The sequence below is a fragment of the Idiotropiscis lumnitzeri genome, chromosome 6 (genome assembly GCF_059441095.1).
Source record: "Idiotropiscis lumnitzeri isolate Australia: NSW breed Sydney's pygmy pipehorse chromosome 6, RoL_Ilum_1.0, whole genome shotgun sequence".
NCBI classification, from domain to species: Eukaryota; Metazoa; Chordata; class Actinopteri; order Syngnathiformes; family Syngnathidae; genus Idiotropiscis; species Idiotropiscis lumnitzeri.
Window position 1 is genome coordinate 8,297,938 of NC_142396.1, and position 23,076 is coordinate 8,321,013.

The 23,076-nt window shown below is 42.0% G+C and overlaps 2 protein-coding genes across 4 annotated transcripts in view; one reads left to right on the plus strand and one right to left on the minus strand.

Moving 5' to 3' along the window:
* The window catches only part of LOC148335057 (synaptotagmin-7-like), a 45,116-nt gene that overhangs the window by 21,575 nt on the left and 465 nt on the right, over window positions 1-23,076 (plus strand). For 2 of the 3 annotated variants that reach the window (XM_088297711.1, XM_088297710.1), the window contains one exon: window positions 871-11,221. In XM_088297711.1, coding sequence (XP_088153837.1) covers window positions 871-975 — 105 coding nt within the window. In that variant the 3' untranslated portion in view covers window positions 976-11,221. Of the gene's footprint in view, window positions 1-870; window positions 11,222-15,251; window positions 15,370-16,995; window positions 17,114-23,076 lie in introns of those variants that run through there. The other variant, XR_015844012.1, reaches the window with a different exon arrangement.
* lrrc10b (leucine rich repeat containing 10B) lies at window positions 18,698-20,882 on the minus strand. The gene has a single exon (XM_088298885.1). It carries the CDS (start codon window positions 20,655-20,657, stop codon window positions 19,509-19,511), a length of 1,149 nt encoding a protein of 382 aa, XP_088155011.1. The 5' UTR covers window positions 20,658-20,882; the 3' UTR covers window positions 18,698-19,508.

Here is a 23,076-nt window from a genome sequence, read left to right on the forward strand (position 1 = left end):
ATCAAATGTCTGTTTTTAACCCCTTCGTACAACATCTCTTAATGGATTTTGAAACTACACTTGACATCCTGAAGCCTTTCAAATAGAAAGGCTTTCTCGCAGGAAGCTGCCGGCACAAATTCCTCCTGCAACCGTCGGGGAACCGGTCTTTGCTGATAGTCAAGTACAGTATGGTTTTAGTATAAAAAATAAATCAATAAATAAATAACCCCCATCTGTCATGCATTATGGATGCAGTTTGTGCATTAGTTTTCTTCTCACCGTCTTCCTTTTTGTGCAGCAGGTGTAAAAGTGCCTGTCAGGATTGAATAATTACATTCGGAACATTTTTTTTTTTTTATGCTGATTAAAACTAAAATTGTCATGCTGATTCCAAAATTGTAGTCAGTTCTTTTCTAGCACGTCAAGTTTTTTTTCTCCACAGCTTACCTTCCAGATAAACAGAATTCCACTGATTAGCAGTAGTAAGGCTGTCGTAAGAATAGCTGATTACGACGTTGGGCACAATTGTAACGTTGAGACGTGTTTGCAACCCAATAGGTCGGTACTCTTAATATCTGCAAACAGAAAGCTAGCATGGTATGAATTAAGAGGATTAGTGATGGCTTTTTCTTAACCATGGAAATACCGTTGGAATTTTGATTTATTTACCGTATTTTCCGAACTATATATCCTCGATTTTGAACCATGCGGCTAATACAACGGTGCGGCTTTTTTGTGGAATTTCTTTTTTTTCACCTTTAGGGGCGCTCTGCGGTTCAGAAAACACGCTAAATAAATCTCAAATTTTTTTTCTCTTGGGTCTGTTCTCTTTTAATTAGCAAAGTCGTTGCCGTGTTAAAAGGTCCGACGTTCCTCTTCTTCTGTTAGATCTACCTGTCCTGGAAGAGCGGTCCAGCGGAGGTGAAGCACTGGAAAGACATGCTGGCCCGGCCGCGCACCAACGTTGCCCAGTGGCACGCTCTCAAGGCCTGATGGCACCGCCCATCTTCCTCCATGGCCCCTCCCTTCCCCGCACCTTCTCTTCCTCCCAGTCCCGTCCTTATGCACAAGACTGACTTGCTGCCAGGCCTCGAAACACGGGTACAATTAGCCATCTGCTCTCTTAAACCTTTAAACGCTTTCTCTCGTCCTCTCCAACTCTTCTTGTTCCTCCTCTTGTACGCTCCTGTCTCCATTTCCTGTTTCTCACCGCTTTGTCAGTGCGACCCCCCCCACGCCCTCCTTTATGTTTTTGACTGCTCATACGTCCTTCTGCACTTTGTCTGTGGAGGCCTGTTTTGTTTCAACATGCGGACCACTTGGTCCTGAACTGCACTGCAGCCACTGATCCACTGAAGGTGCCAGTCCCGTGGGATCACAGAGAATCTTAAGTGATACGTAATCTAGTGTATGATGATTCCAGGAACACAATACGATTCAATATGTACTGTATGTACATAAACATGAATATATTAGGCTTAGTGATTGCCCCCCCCCCTCCGCCCCCCGCTATACCAATATCCATCTGTTTTTCTTTTCCATTCATTTGTCTCCAATGTACCATATCTTCCATTATGTTGCTCCCTCCGTTTACTGACAGTTAGTGTGGTTTAATGTTTAGCTGTAAGCCGCGGAATCGCTCCTCGTTTTTTGGATGAAACCAGCTGAGTTCAAGATGGTATTGTTGAAACTCGTGTCTCTCTCTCTATCCTCTTTTCTCTTCTATTTCCTCTTTGTTGTTCCCTCTTTCTGATCCTCTGGCACAATATTAGTGGTCCCTCCCCTCCCAACTCCCCCCCCCCCCCCCCCCCCGACTGCCACCGCCCCCCCCCTTGTCGTCTGTGTGCTGTGGGTACTGTGCTGTAGCTCCAAACAAAAATAGAGGTTAAAAGATATACTCTACATGTGCTGAACTTTCCAATGCTGGGAAAGCGGGAACACGATGAACTCGTGCGACGGATCACTCCTGATTTTTCCAGACAATAAGCCCTTGACACGGAGAGAGAAAAAAGAAGACGTGGAGTAAAAATAAAAAAAAAAAAAACAAACTCAAAATCCCAGACGCTACGATGATGTCATTTTTCACAGCGAAGGAGGGAGCCAGTTTCAAATCTTCTTGCAACAAAGGCAACGCAAAGTTTGTGCTGTTTTGTGTGCATGCGTTCCAATGTGCGCGCTCACTTCAATTTGTGGATTGAATTCTTCGTGCTGCCCCGTGCTCTTGTTTTGCCCTGTTGTGCTGAAGATCTCAGAGAATCGCTCCATCTTCCCAACCTGTTTGCCTCTGCGGCGCCTCTGTATCAATGTATCCCTGCTGGTGCGCGTGCGTGCGCGTGTGTTCGAGCAACACAACTCTGTCGTCGCAGCAGAAGTCTTCTCTTTTCTCTTTCTCTCTTCTTACTGCCATCGCTTCCCCATCCTCCTTTACTGCCCTGCCTTCTGTACGAGGGCGCGGGGAAGTTCTTATCTGCACTTTTTTCAAAATGTAATAATAATAATAATAATAACAACCTTGAGGTTGAGGATGGTTTTGATGATGATTATAGTCGTGGTGAAAATGAAGGGAGGAGTGTGTGAGAGGCGAGATTGGGGAGAGGCCGCCTCTGCGCTGTGGCTTGAGGGTGTCGAGATGAGGAAGAGGACACAGAGGACGGATGAAGGGCTCTCGTCCGCCTCTTTTCATGCCGCTTGTTATTTTTGAGCATGTTAACTGGCGTGCATGTGGATGTTTCCTGTTGGCGGTCTGCTGTGGTGAGAAAAGAGAGCCTGCGCCGGCTTTGCTTGTCATAAGGAGGCTTGCCAAGCCGCCATTGTTATGACACAACGTGCAAAAAATGTGATCAGAGCTCCAACGGACACGCTGACATTTTCTGTATGTTGTTGACGCTGCTCAGTCAAGTTGGAGTGGAGTCTGGCTTTGTTGCTGACCCATAAAAAAATTAAAAAAAAGATAGCATAGAATTTTGTTTCGCACTCCGTGGGTGTGATTTTTGAAGATGGACCGATCTGTGACTGCGAGATAGCGGAGAAGCAGATAATCTTTTCCCCGGGTGCTTAAGACCAGCACAGTGTTTCAGTGGCTGCCTGTTTTGTCAGCCACAGTCAACTCAAATTCCCTCACAGTAAATAAAACAGACATCCATGGACAGCATGGATACTTGCAGCCATTTTAAGCTACTTGCTCAAATGTTTTTACAATCGTATAAATTCATGAGGCTACTGGTGATCCCTTTTTTTTGTTTTCTTCTCTTCTGGATTAAGATTTTCATAGTGCATGTTTTCACCGCTATCTCGAGTAGATGTATTTGATTGACAGTTAACACTTGAGTGGTGGTTGTGGTTTCAAAACACACAAATCATTTTGAAGCTAAAAAACGTGGCCAAATATGTCGAATGGATATTTGGCCACGTTTTTTAGTCATCTAAATTTTGGCCGTGTTGTTCACACATTTCTTTTTGATGTGCCAAATTTACGAGACAGTGATTTTTGCTTCACAGGGTCTTGAACAATAAGAGGTTGGCATAGGACATGGCGGTTATCAACAACCATGCAATTCTAGATTAATAAAAATAAATAAATAAATAAAAATTAATATCACTCTTAATCTGCTGGGTCAAAAGGAATCTGAATTAAGTGGAAGCTAACCAAGCACTAAATCTAAAGGGAACCAAGTCAATACTGGGTTATTTATGATCAGTACGTTGGGTTTTGATTTTGACCCATCATCTCAAATCCAGATTTTGATCCAACAAGGGGTGTTGGAAAAAAAAAAACCATACTCATGAGTTTAAATTGCCAAGAAATGGGTTTTAGCTGTGGTTAAAAACTAATATATAATATTCAAATTTTTTCAGCAACTTTCCCCTGTTGGGTTACCACAGCAATCCATCCTGCCGCCACTGACACTTTCTAAGAATTTTACTTTAACTTAACTTCAACTACAGCACCCAACTCCAAACTAGTGACCAGCTTCAGACCAAATCCAATCTTCTGGCTCAAAATAATTAACCCCAACCTCACGTAGAAGTAACCCAATCAAAATCCACAGCTACACAGCAATTGTATAGTATGCGTGCAAGAAGTTGGAACCTGGGGAATGTATACAATTTGTTTGCTCATACAGATTTGTTCTTGCCTCTGGACTCAACTCAGTTCTTCATTTGTTACTCTGCGGTGCATTCGTTCTATTTGTTTTTCATTTGTGAAACCAGAGATAACCCCAAACATGCGCAGTCTACTGCCTGGCTATGCATTAGGGAACGATACCCGAGTGTGACAAGTAGGCCGACCCACAGCACAAGCGACAAACTTAGGTTCAAGATGATGTAATTGCCATCGGATAAACCTCAATTTCAGCCTTATCTGCACAAGATTAGACATCTCGTTTGCCTCTGAGCTACTCTGGCCCGTTCGTGTGTCCATTCTTTGGACAGAAGGGAACACAGTTTGTCCAAGCGGCACTTGCCAGGAAAAAATAAATAAATAAATCGAGTGTGCCCTCATTAGCAACCATAAAGATGCTGGAAAGGGCTAAAATGGAGCAAAAAAATAATCACCACGTCGTCGGTTTCCTAAGGTGAATTGGCAGGTGATGCACGACCACGTTTTTTTTCCCCCATCATGATTACAAGGTGCTCAAGGAGGGATAAATCACAACACTCCACCCAGAAAATTGGCACAGAGGTGGCATTATTCTTAGCAGCATCGGGTCTGCGTTTTGCTACGTTGCAAGGTGGCACATTTAAAACTCACAGCACACCATTGAGCGCTTTTGTTTTCCTTCATGCAAATTTGTGATATCACTGTATAACCTTTGTTTGAACTAAAATATCCCTTGGGCTCAGACAGTTGCTGATAATGATCTGTTATGATATTTCTCGTGATTACATCTAAGCGCAAACCACTTGAATAGTCATGCTCAAGGTTGCAATGTGAATAAACATTTAAATGCACTTTCTATGATTATTCAAAAGTTGCATAACAAACAGTGGCTCATTGCCAGCAGGCCTAAAACCAGCACCGTTACAACGAAGGCCATATTAAACAACATAAAAGAGAAAGCAGTTTTCCAAATCTACGTTTTTATGTAACCACCACCTGTCCACTCGCCTTCAAAGAACCTCCTGCTCATGAATATATAAAACCAGGTTGCAGATGCCCCCCATGCCTTTTTTTTTCCCTGTAGGGCCGCAGCTTGTTAACAGACTCAATTCTGTCTTTCATCATTACTTTGTTGCCAGGCCGAGTCAATTTGTTGGAGTTCGGAATTATTATGACTAATCAACCCACACTGTTGGAACAAAGTTAATTAACTGTTTGACATTTTCCACCTACAAAATTAACTACTTAAAAAAGTAATAAAATAAATTAAAAAAAAAATAAATATATATATATATATATATATATATATATATATATATATATATTTAAACCAAACACTCTTAAACCAAGCGTGGGCAAACTACGGCTCGGGGGCCACATGCGGCCTGTTAAACGTTTTAATCCGGCCCGCCAAACTTGAACAAAATTAAATGAATAAAGGTTGTTCATGTTTTATTTTCTAAATACTGCGGTGTGTCAAACCCAGATATTTTGTTGTAATGTTTTTGTTCATTTTCATTTCAAATTAAATGTAGTTTTTTTTTTCTCCGATGAGGTGAGGTCGCCAAAACACTCCAATCATCTGCTCCTGGTCCGGCCCCTCTGTCAAATTTTAGAACCCATTGTGGCCCACAAATCAAAAAGTTTGCCCACCCCTGTCTTAAACGAACATCAGCACAACACCATCCCAAAATCCTGATCAGGCACAAATTTAATTCACCAATTAAAAAAAAAAAAAAAAAAATTATGCTGTTATTGTTTCAAATGAAAGGCTACATCACCAGCATCAGCCGTCCACAGCAAAGCGGCAACCCTCCAAAAAGATTTTATTCTTCACAAAAGCTCCCGACTACGGTTGCATCATCATTCTCAAACTCTTTCGCAAACGCCTCAGAGCAAGCCATGAGTGATGCAATAAATAAAACAATGGCCTGACTAAGCAGTTTAACAGGCAAAAACAAATCTGCTCACATTTGCCTTCGTGGCTGACCAATTCCTTCTGCGCCGACACATCACAGCGTTCTATTTTTAATCCAACCTATTTTCACTTGTTACGATCCAAAAAAGCATCCAGACTTTCAATCTTGAGACAATATAATGCTGTACGGATGGAAGAGGCACAGCCAGACCAGTTTTATCATGAAGTCGTTGTCCTTATGAATTAATTAGTTTGAAGTTTGGTTAGCGAGTAAGTAAGGTCCTAGTCCAAAATTTGTTTGAAGTGCATGGCTGTGGGCAACCACGGTGTATCCCACTGGGCGTCCTCCGCTTATATGAAATATAACACGGAACAGTTTACGCCTCATTAAACACAAACAAGATCCGATAATAAGGTAATAAGCTAGCTCAGCAACATTTTCCTTTTCTTCCATTAAACACACCAAGTGGCTCCAACACTTGGACTATCTAATGAGATACAAACTTTTTTTTTCTTTTTCTTTTTTTTTTTTTACAGAGCTGAGACTGATTCAGTGCAACAATTAGTTGCTTCAGCTTTTGTGCAGACACAGTAAGACGGTGAACAGGATTTTCTGCAAAACGTTTGAAGCTTTGTAACACTGTTCACATACATTTCAAAACGTAGATTAAGACACAATTACACAGATCAACAGCAGATTCTAATGGCTTCACGTGTCCGTGTACGTATTTTTGAAGCTGATTTAAATCAACTGTTTTTTCTTTTTTTTGCTTTAGTTTTAAATTTTGACCTATAAATCTTGCGCAATATGGATTTTATCATGTCATTTATAGCTACATTTCAGAAAAAAAAATCCACCGGTTGCTCAACCTAACCCTTAATTCATTGATATGGTTAAATTTTATTTTTATTTTTATTTTTATTTTTATTTTTATTTTATAAAAACCTAGAGAAATAAACATTTGGAATCAGCAATTAATCAGAGTTTTTTTTTTTTTCTAATTTCTTAACCAGTTATTTCTGTTGATCGTTCTATCTTTAAAATGATACAAATCCAAATAAATTTAAAATTAGCCACTAAACAACAAGTTTATGTGTCTCAGCCTACTAATATTGTTTGTCGTTATGGCGCTATGTTCTTTCTTTCTCGTATAATGCAAGTTTTCCCCTGATGGATGTGGCGTCGGTGACTCACTTCTTCGGTAATGTGCCTGTTCTCCTGCTCTGTTGTGCAATATTAAATTAAAGCTACGCTGCGCTGAACGTGTGCCGATTGATACGAAGCTCTTGTGATCTCATTGGGGAGGGCGTGCATGTGCAGATGGTATTTTGCTGAATCACAGTGTAACGGCTGAATCAGCTCGTTGTTTTTGACTCGCACCTTGCGCAGGCAGACTCGGCCTCTTCCCTCCTAACTCACCCTTCAACTTGTTTGAAGCATTTGTTAAAAACCAGAGTGACTTCTCCCAATCAGGGTTCAAGTAAGCGTGATTTGAATTGTTACAATAATGAGAAACATTTTTTTTTTTCCTTTTTGTTCACATTTGATTGTCGGTCAGTATGTGTGTGCTTTGGTGTTCTTGTGTTGATTTTATTTCTTTACAAACGTGATAAGAAAATCCTTCTGTTTTTGAGAACTTTATGTAAATAATATCCTTGGTGGAAATGAACATTTGTTGTACAACGAGTTTTCCTTTGTCACTTGAAATGATGAAGAAAACGCGTTCATGATAACAGTGGTGATGTTGACGATGCTCATTATAACCGCCCTTCTTGAATAAGGGCTTTTGATGTCCGCTGTATTTTTGTGGGAGGGGGGGGTCATGCACTTGGAGTCGGAAAAGGTAAGGAGTGCTACCTGACGCATCCCAGACCCACTTTAGCAACGCTGCCACGTAGAAAGTGGAAGAAAACTGAGTCACTAATGCTTTCAGATTTGTATTTTTATGAGAAGCACCAAAAGGCAGTCCTTCTGCCCCCGTCTCTTTGGCGACGCCTTCCGCTGTCTTCTTATGCGCTTTGGGATTTACTGTAATGCCATTGTGTTAGACAGGATTGACCCTGCTCTCACACGGATGATGCCAGACCCAATTTGGAGGCGGGCATTGTGCGACTAAAGGCCAGAAGTAGGTGAGTGCCTGTCCCTGAGGACTATTTGCACATTTGCGCGCATTCCTGTCATTAGGTCCAACCGACAACACAAAAGGGACTTGCATCTTGCGTGGGGAAATTTTGTCAAATAAATCCTTGGATTAGAGATTCTTCTAAACTTGATAAACACAAATCGGAGCTTTGAATGACAATAAGAGATTGATTTTATGATTACAGTGGAACAAAACATCTCCCAGTTTCTCCGTAAAGCTGCGTGGCAAAATTGGAAACCAAAATCGCAGTCTGGCTCAAGTTATTTCCATCCCTCTCTACATCCACCGTGGTTTCACATTTCATATTTCAGACTGGCCCCACCACAAACGTGCTACAGTTACACCAGCCGTCTCCATTTGTAATGCCATCCTATACTGGTCGGAGTCGTTTGCTGTCTCTGCTGGTAAATAATTTGGCTACGCTTTCACGTGTGATCAAGTCGAGAATTGGGGGAGGCAGCAAACATGCCCGCTGAGAATGGAACTTACCCAGGACTGGTTTTGGGATGCCGCGGCTAGCACTTCTGTTTCTTCACCTCCTCTCCGAACTTGTCGTGGCTCACCTCCTCAACAAAGAGTGCTCAAGCTTAAATACACATAATTGTGATGTGTACAATCTAATTCCATGTATTGACTTATTTATTTATTTATGTATTTTATGCCAACTTTGTAAAGTGTATAAATATCTATAAATATACAAACAAGACAGTACTGTATAGATTTTAGCTGCCTGGTAAGGTTCCTAGTATGTACTTGGTAGACTAAAAAAAGTGTAGAGCTGTTCAAAAGCCAGTTACTGACATTTGCGTGGTAACTCGGTGCCACTGGCGCTTTTTATAACCTAAGTTTTATTTCTGCTTTATTTTATTTTTTTTATTCTCGCCAGTGGGAGCCAAAGTGTGATGTTCTTAATTTTGTCCCTTCATTTGTTAGTTTGTACTTCTGTTGCTATTTATCCCCCCCCCCTTTTTTTTATTTTATAAGACACAGCGAGGTTCTGGCAGCCAGGAGAGTGCAGTGGAACGCATTCTGGGACCCAGTGCATTAATGTATGTGTGTGCGTGCGAATGTGTGTGTGTTATGTGTCATGTCTGTCCACGCTCGTGCTCGTGCTCTCTGTGCAAAGCCCCCCCGGGCCCCCCCTCCAATTCAGGTGCAGGATGACCGTGTTGGCTGAATCTGGCAGATGCCCCCCCCCATGACCACTCAACTCCTTCATTACAAAGCTTCATTTTAATCTTCCACCAAGTATAGATTTCTACTTCTCCACTCGCTTGTTCATTTACTCTCCCATTCAGACGGTAATGCATACACCTCCAGTAATCCAGGCTCCCTCGTCTATCTGAGATTCTCTGTCCATTAGCGGCTCTTATTCCTCACCTTATATTTTTTTTTCTGCAGAGCTCTGTGGACCAAGCAGTGATCAAGCACAAAAAAAGTAGGAAGAGTCATGCACCTCCTCCCCTAGGCAGAATACTTAAAAGTAGAGCGGCAGCAAAAAAAAAAAAGATGATAAATCAGAGCAAGACACCAAGAAACAGTATAGCCCTGTCACATTTATGTACTGTTCAGCTAGCACGTGCTATCAATTTGAAATTCTATAGTTCGTATTATAACAGTTTACAAAATATTCTAAGGCTTCCATTTAACAGTTCAAAGCTCACATCGACAGGTTCAGAGTTTTAAAGATACTGTAAAAGGAATTTAGAGATTTGTGGCGTTAACGATTTTTCACCATTTCCATGGCCACAATGGGTTCTAAAATTTGACAGAGGGGCCGGACCAGGAGCAGATGGATGGAGTGTTTTGGTAACCTCACCTCATCGGAGAAAAAAAAATAAATACATTTCATTTGAAATGAAAGTGAACAAAAGCATTACAACAATATATATGTCTTTGAAAAACCACAGTATTTAGAAAATAAAACATTAAAAAGGTTTATTCATTTAATTTTTTTCAAGTTCGGCGGGCCGGATTAAAATGTTTAACGGGCCACATGTGGCCCCCGGGCCGTAGTTTGCCCACGCCTGCTCTCAACAGTCAGAGTGGCTCAGAAGATAAGGGATGGCGACTATTACAAATAATACAAAAAAACAATATTGTAACTATTATTATTATTATTATTAACAATCAATCTTTAGATGGACTTTTTCCTTTTTTGTTCAACATCTTTGAATGGCTTGGCCCATTTAACCATTTTAAATCACAAATATGGCCCTTGAACTGATAATGGTTCATTCTTATAAGTGCACACGCTTCTCTTGCCCTCGCGATGGAGTTTTGATATGGATGAAGGGCAGCTGTCAGCGCAGCCAACTTCAAGTCAAAAGCAGCCATACTCAAAGGTCAAGCACAGGCCGGCTTGGCATCTCGTTTGTAGCAAGAGACTGAGAACAGCCTTAAAAGATGGGACTCACTCGCTAGTGGGCTACTTCGTTGTGGACCATGACTCCCCCTCCCTCGCACACGCTAAATTTCTTAACTAAGTGCTCTGATGTGTTGCTTGGTTGCTCCGTACAAATGTGTGTTGTGCTTCTGTTGACGTCTCGTCTCTGTGTTAGCGTAGCATCGGGTTCTTACTGGGCGGCCTCCCCAGATGTCCTCGGCCTCTTGGTGCCTCACACTTGAGTCAACCATTTCTGCACAAGCCATGATTATAATCAATACGTATTGGCGCTTCGATTATGTCACGCTTCCACCGCTCTGCTGCTTCACACCTGCCGTCACGCTGACCTGGCTTGAGGAGCAAAAGTGTGAGGAAGGCTTGGAGGCAGAAGAGCCCAGCGAGGCAGCAGAGTGGTCGCTTGCCGTGTCCCATCGTGGGTCAGGAGGTCAAATTGAGGGCGTCTCAAGGTCACGCCCAGTAGCACTTTGGTTTTGCATTCCATGTTTTTTTTGTTTAGTTTTTTTATTTATTTGTTTGTTTTTCCAGCCTCTCCTGTTTTTTGGCCGAGCGGACTGTGATCTTACTGGTGGTCGTTGTTCTCCTCCCATCAGTGTTAGAGTGTGATGGATGGAGCCATGGAGCTGAGCTCTGATTTTGTTCCATATTAAAGAATCATTTTTACTACATAATTCAAAAGCTTTGTCAATGATTGATGAGTCATTTTCTAAAACAAACATCAGAGAGCGACTGGTAATTATTGTCACTGATGAATTATGCATTTCTCACATGTTGCTAATTGTGACCAGTTGAATCGCTACATATAAGGCTGCTTCTAAAATAGAATCTCATGAAACTGAAGACGGGGAATTGAACTCAACTTTAGAAACTCAACTAAAAATGACAAATCCTAGATTTGTGATATTATCTTGCTCATAAGATTCAGGCTTGAAGTGAAGCTTACGTTGGATATAAAATCCTTAACCGCAATAAATGCATTATTTATAATTGTATATTTTGTTACATGTTTTCAGATATAATGTGATCTACATTGGCTATAAAAAGTCTACACACCCCAAATTAGGTAGTTTGCCACCATTAATGGGGCCTATAACCATCGTTGAGAGGTAGCGTAAATATGATGTAATAATAATGAAATAATGTCCTCTGTGGGTGTGTCCATGTTCAGAATTAACCAATCACATTAATTCCAAAGAAATGGATATCGACACACACCTGGCTTTATGATTAAGCCCAAATAAATTGGAAATGTTTTAGTAGTCTTCTCCTGACATTTGTTTTATGAATACTTGCAGAAACACTGACACAGTTTGGAACTGCTCATAACTCAAGCCAGAGCCCAGACCTAATCCAAGTGAAGATGGCTTTGCAGATCCAATCTGAGTTCAATCCTTCAGTATTGTCACCGTGTTAAACCTTTGTTAAAAAGACTGGACGATGACGTCATCGGTCAAAGAATTTCATTTCCATTTTTTAGAGCTTGCATCTTCAAAACCAGCAACCCACTGCATCAACATTCCACTGCACACCAAAACCACTAAAAAGATTGCATTTGTTCTCGTTCTTGTCAGGTTAGTCGGCGTTTCCCAGTGTGTCATACACGTCAGAAACTGTGCTTGTTTTGACATTAAAATGTCTTCTATCCTGCCTGGATCCCCCTCGACTCTTCCAAATGTGTCTTCTTGGCAGTGAGGATATGTCCGTGAGTAAAATACAGTTTTTATTATGCTTGATTTATTGTGACAGAAGAAATCAAGAAATATGTCCCACAATTTAGAATTGCCTCATTCACTTTATATTATTCATACTATATATTCAATATATATCTTTATATATATATATATATATATATATATATATATATAGCTTGATAACAGTTGACAACCACTGCTGAGTATTTAAGACAAAACCCATAATCCTCAAATGGTAGAATTTATTGTCACCACTGTTGCTATTGGAAGTGCTCAGTAGCTTTATTTTATTTTTTTAATAGTTCATATATTTTTCATGTTCTAGTGACAATTTGAGAACTGCAAAAGTGCATGAGCTCACAGTGAGCAGCTACGTTAATATGTTCTCTCACCATTCCATCAGCAGCAGAAATATTGCCGTTTTTTTACTCCAAGCTGTCTGTGCCAGATTGGCCAATTAAGAGGAGAAGTCCAAATGAAGCAGGAAGGAGATAAGAAAGAACATTGGTGCAGTGAGGCAGAGCGAAGGCGCCTCAGAGAGCTGACTTACAAAGAAGGGTCTTCTCCGCTGTCTTTATGTTTCTTCCGACTATAATCAACTCCATGGGCCGCATATTACAGCTTGTACGGACACCGCAGTGATCCTCCTCCGTGAGAAGGAGAGATCACAGTCGGGCCGAGACACAAGGCTGGCTTAGCAGCCGGGGGCCGAGCTTTGGTCCCTCCCTGAACTCGGACAGACGGCTGCAGACGAGCCAAGCACAGCAACTCAACAGGAGAGCCTCGCTTGCATCACCTCTGTCTATTTTTAGCAACACCGCATCTTTGAAGCAATTTCGAGGGCAACTGTTGGGCCCTCATCTAAACCATGCACGACATTAGGGGATTTGCACCGTTGTGGGAGTAAACACAGCCGTCTTATTTTGACATTGTCAAGACTGAAATAGACTCAATGGAGTTAGGGTTAGGGTTTCAAATTAATATTTTAAACAAGAGCCAAATTTCAATTTTCAAAGTGTAGTTTCCCCAGTTTGCTGATATTGACTGTTCAGACTAGGCGGCCAGCTCCTATTTCCTTCAGTAGTTTTTCTGCTTTGACGAGACTGCCGCATCATAACCGAAAATCGCAACTGCTCGCTCTGCCTGTTTGTGTTCATCATGTAGAGACGGGACAAATACGGACTGCTGTCTTTGCAGCCATCAACAATCACATGCTCGTCTTATGACAACAGCAGCAGGTGCAAAATCACCGCTTGGCTTCCTCCAGTCAAATTGAGCCTCTGCAAATGGATCATTAGAAATATGAAATATGCCCGAGATTTGCACATTGTATTTAAGAGAAAAGAAGCAGGAAATGAGATGTCACTTTCAATGTCGCAGGCGTTTCCCTCAAGTTATTCTCGCTGACAAAGATAATGAAGCGCTCCAGACTTGGCATGACAGCATGTCATCCCCCCCCCCACCCCGCTAAAAAAAAACTGCAATGAAAGCAACAGCTTGGTAAAGATAGGCCCTGCAGACTGGCAGCCTTGGACAGATGGGAGGGAGGAAGACGAGCAAAAAGTGGCGTGACAGAGGTGAAGATGCAGCAATGAGACCAGAGGAAGAAAAAAAATAGACGAAAGGAGTTACAATTTAAATAGAGATGTGCAAACAGTGTGATTATCAGTGTCAGATTTATTGACGCGCTAATCCAAAAACTGAGCAAACTGTCACGGGGGCGGGGGTCGGCCGGGGGCGAAGTCAGGTTATGGGTGGCGAACGCACACTGAAGTTATCGTGCTGTGTGTTTAAAGTGTCCATGTTGGATCTCAGGCACAAAAGCACAGCGTGAGCAATAAAAGATTGAACGTCTCACTGTTTAAATAGTTTGATGACTGTTTTAGTTGGCTGAGTTAATTTGAAGGGGGTGGGGGGCGCACAAGGGAATTAGATTGAAAAATCACACCGATACTCAGGCTGTTCTTTTTTTTTTTTTTTTTTTAATGTCCTCAATACACCAGAGGTTGTGTGAGATTTTTAATGCGATATACATGTAGATGCATCGCATACAGATGGCGAGTGCGGACATTTTCTTCAAATCATCATCCTGCCTCTGCTGGACGTTTTTATCAAGCTGTCAATGCAAATTTCAAATCATCCATCATTTTTACATAACCTCCCTGTTATAGTCCAAAACCAGTCTGGCGTCATACTGCCACCCAGTGGCTGAACGTTATATTGAAGGTAAGCCCATTTATAAATATATTTAAGAAAAACAGATATGCAGATAATAGCGTGAAAAGCAACTAAACTGTACATTTTCGTCACATTTTATATTCCAGGTAGCCGCCAACTAACAAATGAGTAGTCCATGCGCCTGTTCTAAAAATAGCTTCTCAGTGATGGAATATTGTGATTTCCTAGGAATATCTTAGTAGTGATCATTTCAAAATATAAGCACTTACCCAGACTATATTGTGAGAAAATGTGACTATAACTGTGGTCTTACAAACAATATTAGTCAAAGATTTGGAAACATTTTCAAGTGAGAAGAAACTGTTGTGGTGTGGTTGGTTCTAATTGTTATATACATATTGATATTAATTAATGTTTTTTTCAAGCAAATTTGTCATTTGATACGTACAAATGTAATTGGCAGCACCTGCATTTTCTAATGAGATCTATAACTTGACCAAATGATCAGTTTTGTGTTAATTTGAAACTTTAGAAAAGTCTAAATGCAAGAATATGCATATTATTCTGAAGCGCTGGACTGTTTTTCTATCTCCGTGTTATGTTTTTACATCATGTACGAATGAAATAGCGCTCTTTAGTAACGTATCGGTATCTGGTTACTTTGCAATTTAAGGCAATTGTTTCCAAAAGCTCTTCTGCACTCATCTAATAAAGATTCCCACCACTATCCACTGCAAATCCCAGTTCTGACCACTTCCAGTTGAGTTGTGTTCCATTAAATCTCAGAGAACGCCATCCAGACAATGTTTGCTTCTTTTATTTGTGTTTACAGTGCCAGCCAGCATGCCCAGAGGAGTTTTGTCATCCATCAGTGTATCCAATGACGTTTCCATTACTGTATGGTCTCACATGGCTGAACAGGAGCGGACAGTCGTGATGACTGAGAGACTGTGAGTGACCACCGACAACCCTCAAGATCTTCTTTTTCTGGAGAGAGAATGTGATGATGCGGAGGAGGAGCAGGGCGAAGAAGGGAGTGATATTACACCGATGATGGGGGAGCTGGTTCGACAAGTATTTATTAATGCAGGCGATTGATCGTGCAATTCAACACCATTGAAAACTACAACCACAATAATATTGTTGGGAGAATCCAATCACATGCAATTTTATTTTTCAAAAATGGCAGTGTCATTGGGAAGGTGTCACCGGATCACAAAAAGCTCAGGAGAGAGCTGTGAAAAAGTCGGTAAAGAGCCCACAACAGCAATCGAAGAAATTCGAGGTGAACACCAAGGTCACATCACTCGTTTCGGCCAAAGTGGACTTAATCAAGGAGGGCTGAAAAAAGGCTCCTCTGTTGAAAAAAATGAAGCAGACAAAGAAAAGATTGCGGTTACGTCTGTTAACCAGGGAGGAGGCGTGAAGGAAAACATCAAATAACTTAATCTAATCAAAACAAAGTCAACATGCTTACTAAGCAACAGATGAAAAAATGACATGCTACATTTTTTAATGAAAATTTAGACTTCACAAAAGTTATTATAGTTAACGAATACTGACTGAAATGCCATCTTATGCTCGAAAAACTTAAATTAATTATAATAATAGCAAAAATGTGCTTTGTTTACATTTTTCTTTTACATGAGCGTTCAGGGCCCTTTGTAAATTTATTTATTTTACTGTAGCTGCACATCGGTAAAGAGGAAAGTAGATAAAAGATTTTTTTTTATTGCCAATACCTATTGAGCTTTTTATTATAAAAAAGATAACACTCAATGAATATGCTATATTAAAAAAAAGCGACACTAAAACTAAATGAAGCATTTTTGATTAGATAAAAATGGACAAACCTGCTCAAAAAATTAATTAAAACTATTATTAAAAAAAAAACACCAAAATGAAATACAATGAAAAATCCAAACCTATAATAATACTTTAAAAAGGCCTCCACTTACTTGAGGCCCATTTTTAATGGAGTCCAGAAAGGCAAAATCTAAGCATAAGATGTCTGTAGAATGTGCAGGGACGGCATCAAGGTGGTGACGTTTCACGTCTGTGTGAACAATCTTGCAGTGGAAAGTGAGAGAGAGCCACTTGCTGGTATTCACTGACCTACATAGCATGAGAGGAGAGTCAACAAAAAAGCTAAATATTGCGAGGGAGTGCGACACAGATTCCCACAGACGTCTGTGGCGTGCCAGCCTCTCCGCCACCCAGCGCTGAACCCAGACTGAAGTCGTTCGTGTTGTCGTCACCGTCATGTGGCGTCACTGTACAATGCTGAGCGGGCCGAAAGTGCTCAGAGTTTACATCATGCTCGCAAAAAGTCAAACACACACTTGCTCTGTCAAAAGAAGGAATTTCTCACGATTGCAATGAATCTCTGCAGAGTGGGATATGTTTTGCAAGTTGCCAATCAAACTATTTTAATGGCCTTGTTGTAGTGTATGCATGCTTATACATAACATTTCAACCGCGGAAATATGTTTAAAGCCTCTATTGACTGCATTATATCCCACTCAATATTTCAGCATGTGTGTGTGTCTATTTTTTTTTTGTTCTTTACTTGACAGCCTGTCTATTAGTGTGACGTGAAAATAATGCTGATTGGATTTCGCCGACGAGGAACGGACTGGGCCCATGTGGCTCGGCCGGAAATACTGGCGGGAACTGACGATGCCCACCTCTGAAGTTGAGTACATAATTATAATCAAATATAATAAAAAAGTCTTTGCACAATTTCAACAATAATCTGTGGAACGTATCGGTATTTAGAAATAAATCTCTGCATTTGCCCTGCAGCAGGGGTGTCGAATGATTGTCACAGAGCACTTTGTAGTTATTGCTTTCCTTATGACGGGAAACCAAATAAATGTTTAATCAGCTCATCATATTATTATTATTACACACATTTGAAATCAGAAGTCACATCTATTATTCTTACTGAAAAAGTAACTACTTATTTACTACACATGACAATTAGGAATTTTGGTGCAGATCATGGAAGTTGACACGACTTGTTTTCGCGGGCCGCATAAATTGGACGTGGGCCTTGAGTTTGTCACCCGTGCTTTACGAGCTCTTTAATATGACATGAAGCTTTTTTTTTTTGGGGCAGTGTAATACAAAACAACTCCTTACTTACGGCATATACTTTATTATTTCTGAATATTTTGTGATAATAACCATGGCGGGCTACCACGCTTTTCACCCCAAATCCGATGCTCCAGCTCACACCAGACGTTAATGAGGACAAGCACAATGTATGGACAGTGACAATGAAAAGTGAATTTGGTTGCAACTTGATATTTAATGCATTCCCCTTCATATGTGAATCTTGCATTCCTCGGATGATAAATATTCCAATAAAGCAATCATCGGATTGAGTGTGCTGTGCAACACCAGCAGCAAAGACGAGACCGACACATGAGAGTACGCAGCAGCATGAATATTTCAGCGCGGGGATGAATATTTCACTCTTTCAACGAGAGGGGAAAAAAGATGCGAGGATTGCGTTACGCTTAGAGCCCTCCATGAATAATGACTGCGGGGATGAGAGGAGGACATGTTCACGTTCAGAGACACAGGTGGAGGAGGTATGAGCAGGTGGGGGAAAAAAAGGAGTATACAAAGTTGGTGATGGAGCGAAGGTCGTGACCTACAAGGAGGTGCCGCTAGTGAGGAAAATTTAGAATGGGCTCCTTGTTGCGTCCTTTTCGAAGCCGGCCTCCATGTGGGCTTGCCTTTTATGGTGTGGCGACGCGCAATCTTCTTTGTTGAGCCTCACAGCAGTGCTTACACAACGCAGGGACTCGTGTGTTTAGCATGTCATAAATATTTTGTAGCTCTAAATCCAATACACACTTTTACAAGGCCGCCTTGAGGTGTGCCGCTAGGTACATAAAACAGACGCCGACCACAACGGGTGTAAATTCTGTAATGTGATGTGCGCTGACAGAAAGAGAGACGAGGACCACTGGGACAGTATTTCCCGACCTTTATTGCGCCAAGGCACGTATTTTACTTTAGAAAACTCTTACGGCGTACCATCACTTTTAGAGTGAGCCGTCATGGTTAATTGTACCTTCTTCCATCTCGTGGACAAGCACATAATTGTTTTTCCTGTGACATATACGACATCATTCCTGGCATCGATAGATTGATTATTTGTAGCGAATGCAGTGGCGCTTCAAGACACCAGTTTAATTCTTTAAATGATCCTGTCACGTATCCCAAATCATCTTTCCCCATTGAAATGAATGGAAATGCCGTTAATCCGTTCCAGCCTGCACCAAAAAATTTTATTTGCCGTTTTTTGCAGATGATAAAAAATATATTTCAGTATTGTCTTATTTTGTGTCTACATGTGTGGATGAAGCAATTATAATGAAAGTCTAAAATACCTTGTTAAGATTAATACTTAAGATAGTGATTTAATGTTATTGTACAGTATATCTATACCCTAATAATTGAGTTTACAGTATCGCCTGATTTCAAGGTACCTTTTTCTATGGTTTAGCGTTTGCGGAATAAAAAATGTGCCGACTTAAGGACGAGTATTTGATTACATTTCCAATTCCAAACCCAACAATTATGAATGAATTACCAATGACATTATTTTTTTACTGAAATGGGAGAATGTGGTGCACTACTATGCTATGCTGCAACCAGCATAGAAGTGCTCTGCATGTGGCTTTAATTGCCTCGACATGCATAAAATGAGCATTCTATTTTTTACCCAATAACATTTTTTTCCCATTACTAATCATTTGATAAATAAATGTATTGTCATCCTGAGTACCAAAATAGTGGCAAGGCATTTTACAAATACAACAGTGATGCCGTTTTGTCCTTTTTGCAGCTGACTGGCGGGCTTCCTTTATTAGAAATGATTGACAGTGACTTGCACAGGTGTGTGGCAATTTAATTATATGAAGCACGCGCACACATACAGTCCTGCTCTGCTTCACAGGAGCCTGAGATGAAATTCACACTTTCATTTTAACAGCTAAGGAGAAATGTGAAATTAAGCAACCTTGTCGTCCGCCTGCCTGCAGATCGTCTCAGTCTCGACGGTGGTTTGATCTCATGCCGCCACCCTTGTCTCCACGTCCTCCTCGTACTCGTAGTCCATAAAAGCCCTGTCATACTCCAGCTCCTCGCCCTCGTACTCCAAGGCATCGCCCTCGCAGATCAGCTCCTCCGTCTCATACTCAAACGCCTCTTCGTCATACTCCAGCTCGCCGCCGTCATAGTCCAGGACCGGAGACCCGGCCTCCTCGTCGTCCTCCTCATTGGCGGCTCGTTTGGAGCTGCCGTTCTTCAAAATGCCGTGAATAATGGGCTCCTCTCCCGCTAGAGCTGCCTCTTCGGCTTCCTCTGCCTCCTTGCGCCTCCTGTCCTTCCTGGCCTCACGCTCCTCCAAGAATTCTGCAGCGCCTTCCCCGACCACGGTCACCTCCTCGCCCACTTTAGGAGGCTCTGTGACCGGGTTGTGGTCGTAGGAGAAGAGGCGAAGGGATCGGAGGCGCCTCAGGCTGGGGAATTCGGATATCTTATTGCGGTCCAGGTCCAGGATCTCCAAGCCCTCCATGCTTAGAAGGACTTTTGGGAAGGTCTGGAAGCGATTCCCGTAGAGCCACAGCCCCCTCAAAGTCTCCATGCGGCACAGGTCAGGCGGCAACGTCTTGAGGCGGTTGTCGCCGATCTGCAGGGACTTGAGGTTGGGTAGTTCGTACAGCTCTTTGGGAAACCATTGGAAGTAGTTGCTCTCCAGCCAGAGGCAGCGGAGACTCCGCAAGTTCTTCAGCTCGGGCGGGAGCGTCATGAGGCGGTTGCTGCCCAGGTAGAGGCGGCTGAGGTTCGCCAGCTGGCAGACGGCCAGAGGAACATCCTCCATCTTGTTGAAGTCCAGGGCCAGAATCCGCAGACCTTGCAGCTGGGTGATGCCATCAGGAAGTGCGCGCAGGCTATTCCCACAAACGTAGAGCTTCTCCACATGCGTCAGTCCGCAAACACGAGCAGGTAAGCGCTTAAATTTCCGGTAGCTCAGGTCCAACACTGGATCTCCGCTTTCCAGCAACTCATCCACACCCAGTGGAAGCTCTTCCTCCACTTCCTCCTCTTTTTTCTTCTTCTTCTTCTGCACTATTTCCACCTCTTCGCCGTCTTTCTCCTCCTCCTCCTCCTCGTCCTCCTCGTCGTCTCCCTCGCCCTTCCCGGAGGAGTTGCCCATTCTGTGGCCTCCCGAATCTGTGCTTGAGTCACAGCCGAGTCATGTGATGTGATGACAGATGAACTTGGTCGACGTTTTTGTTTGGTGCTTGCAAAAACCACATCACGCCTCAGGCCAATTAACTGTGGCCATGCCACGCTCACTTAGGCATCTCTTTGTGCCTTCATCTAGCACAATGTGGAGTAATAAAAGTAGTAATAGTAGTAATAATAGTAGTAGTAGTAATAGTAGTAGTAGTAGTACTGCAGGTAGTCAAGCTCTAATATGTGAAAGTCAATTTTGAGTTGACCCTTCTCTTTCCCTGTCATTAATTTTTAACACCTTTTAGGTCACATGATTGACACCGGTTCAAAAGCGCCACCTTAGCACATTAAATTGTCGCCTACTGACCAGCTTCCGGCTCCGCGCTGGTGGACGAGCCCACAGAGTGCTCAGCTCGGTGACCCAGCCAGCGGCAAAGAAAAACTCAAAGCAAGTTAATGCAGCGACTCCCCATTCGAACGAAGCCGAGGTCCATCCAAAGCTCGGATCCACAAAGGTGCAAGTCATTGCACATTTTCGCAACACTGACTGCAAGCCTCGTTATGATGTTGTCCGCGTGTTGCCATCGGCGAGGAGGTTCGCATTCAACTGCTGCTCTTCCTCCCTCCTTCCGTCTTTCGCTCTCCTCCACTGTGTAACCCGAACGGCTAGGCATCAAATCACATTGTCAAGTGCGTGAGTATGAGCGCCAAGTACGTAACCTCATTCCACAAATTGTGGTCACCCTCTTAGCATTTTTTTTTACTTTAAAAAAAAAAAAAAAAAAAAAGGAAAAGTTCACAACAACAAGCAAACTTTACAACTAAGGTTTGCAAAAAAAAAAAACATTAATAAATAAATAAAATAATCATGAATGAACTATGATTTTGTATGGTCGGCAAGATGACCTCTATCGAACAGTTAAAAATCAGTGACGACAACCTCGGTGTAACATTCAGCTAAGACACAAAACAGACACACAAATACAAAAGAGGGCAACAGTCCTTGACAAACATCGAACGTGTTGTTTTCGGAACGTCATTTTGACGAATACAAAACTATTTTGTCGTATGCAGGACGTAGAGTGTGTGTGTGTGTGTGTGTGTGCGTCGGAACACACTCTTAGTCTGTCACGCTATGCTAACGGATGACACTTGTAGCCAAGCGTGCATTCTTGTGCCGCGTGATGACGCACGGTCGTACCTCAATTACAAGCGATCTCGTTTCTCTTCAGTTCAAACGATAATTTTAGTTGAGCAGTTTATTGACACTACTAGTTGAACTTTAAACATGTGGGTGTTTTTTTTCAAACTTATGAAAGACATCTAATTTAATGCTAACACATAATGAAAAAAAAGGATTTATGTTGTGGTCGTTATTAGGTATACATCCTCTTGAAAATATGACTAATGTTACTGCAGTTTACAGAGTCACTTATTTGTGAAACTCTTCTTTGTCATTTATGTATAATTCGGCTCCCTTGCGATCACAATAGCAATGAGCATTGAAGCTCGGAATCATGATGCAGAGACAACTTAATTCTTCACATTCTATTCAATAATGATATCGCTCCATGTTTTCATGAAGTACATTACTGTAGAGTGTTATTTTTCTTATTAAATATATTCAAATGATCCCCTTAAAAACAACATAAAGGATTGGAACTCAAATGAAAGTCTGTCCTATTATATGCTTTACAAGACATCATGTCAAAATGACATTTGTCAAAAAGGTTGTTCAAACAAGAGAGTGAGAGGTGACCTGGACTTTTGCAGTTGAAGGTATATTGTAAAAATGACATCATCCTTCTGGACCAGACCACTGTGTAAATGGGTTACGACTGGGAAAAAAAAAAATCGGCAAAGCTGCTGGGGTCAGATGTTGAGCACCTCGGTCTTTGAAGCGGCCCAGCGAGGAGGCGGCGTGCTGAGGGGAGGGGGGGGGGGGGCGCCTCTGGCTGCTTGAGGATAATCCCGTCTGATATGCTGATTCGCTGATTTGCACATTTCTGCGCCGCACGGAAACCGCCCTGAAATGACTCGGCTCACTTTGAGCGTCAAGCTGACACGACAGATGAAGAGGTCAATGAATGTGACTGTGGAGGTGAATGCAAATGAACAAATGACGTCATGTCGAATATCCATCCAACCATTTTGTATTCCTTTTCGTATTATCTTGTTCGGCACATGGTTACTGTCGCTGGCACACGAGTGTACCACTACACCATCAGCGACAACGGTTGGCTCCTCCAACTGTTCTGAGCACCTCAGGAAGGAGAAAACTGAATTACATACACACCACATATCAAAGGAAAATGACTGAGATCGCTGCTTTGATTGGAGGTTTGGTCCTTTCTTTCTTTGATCGGGGAGGTTCAGTCCAGCTACGTTGCAGCCCC

Excerpts from the sequence above, each read along its gene's own strand:
- lrrc10b (XM_088298885.1), bottom strand. The coding sequence starts at position 20,657 with ATGGGCAACTCCTCCGGGAAGGGCGAGGGAGACGACGAGGAGGACGAG.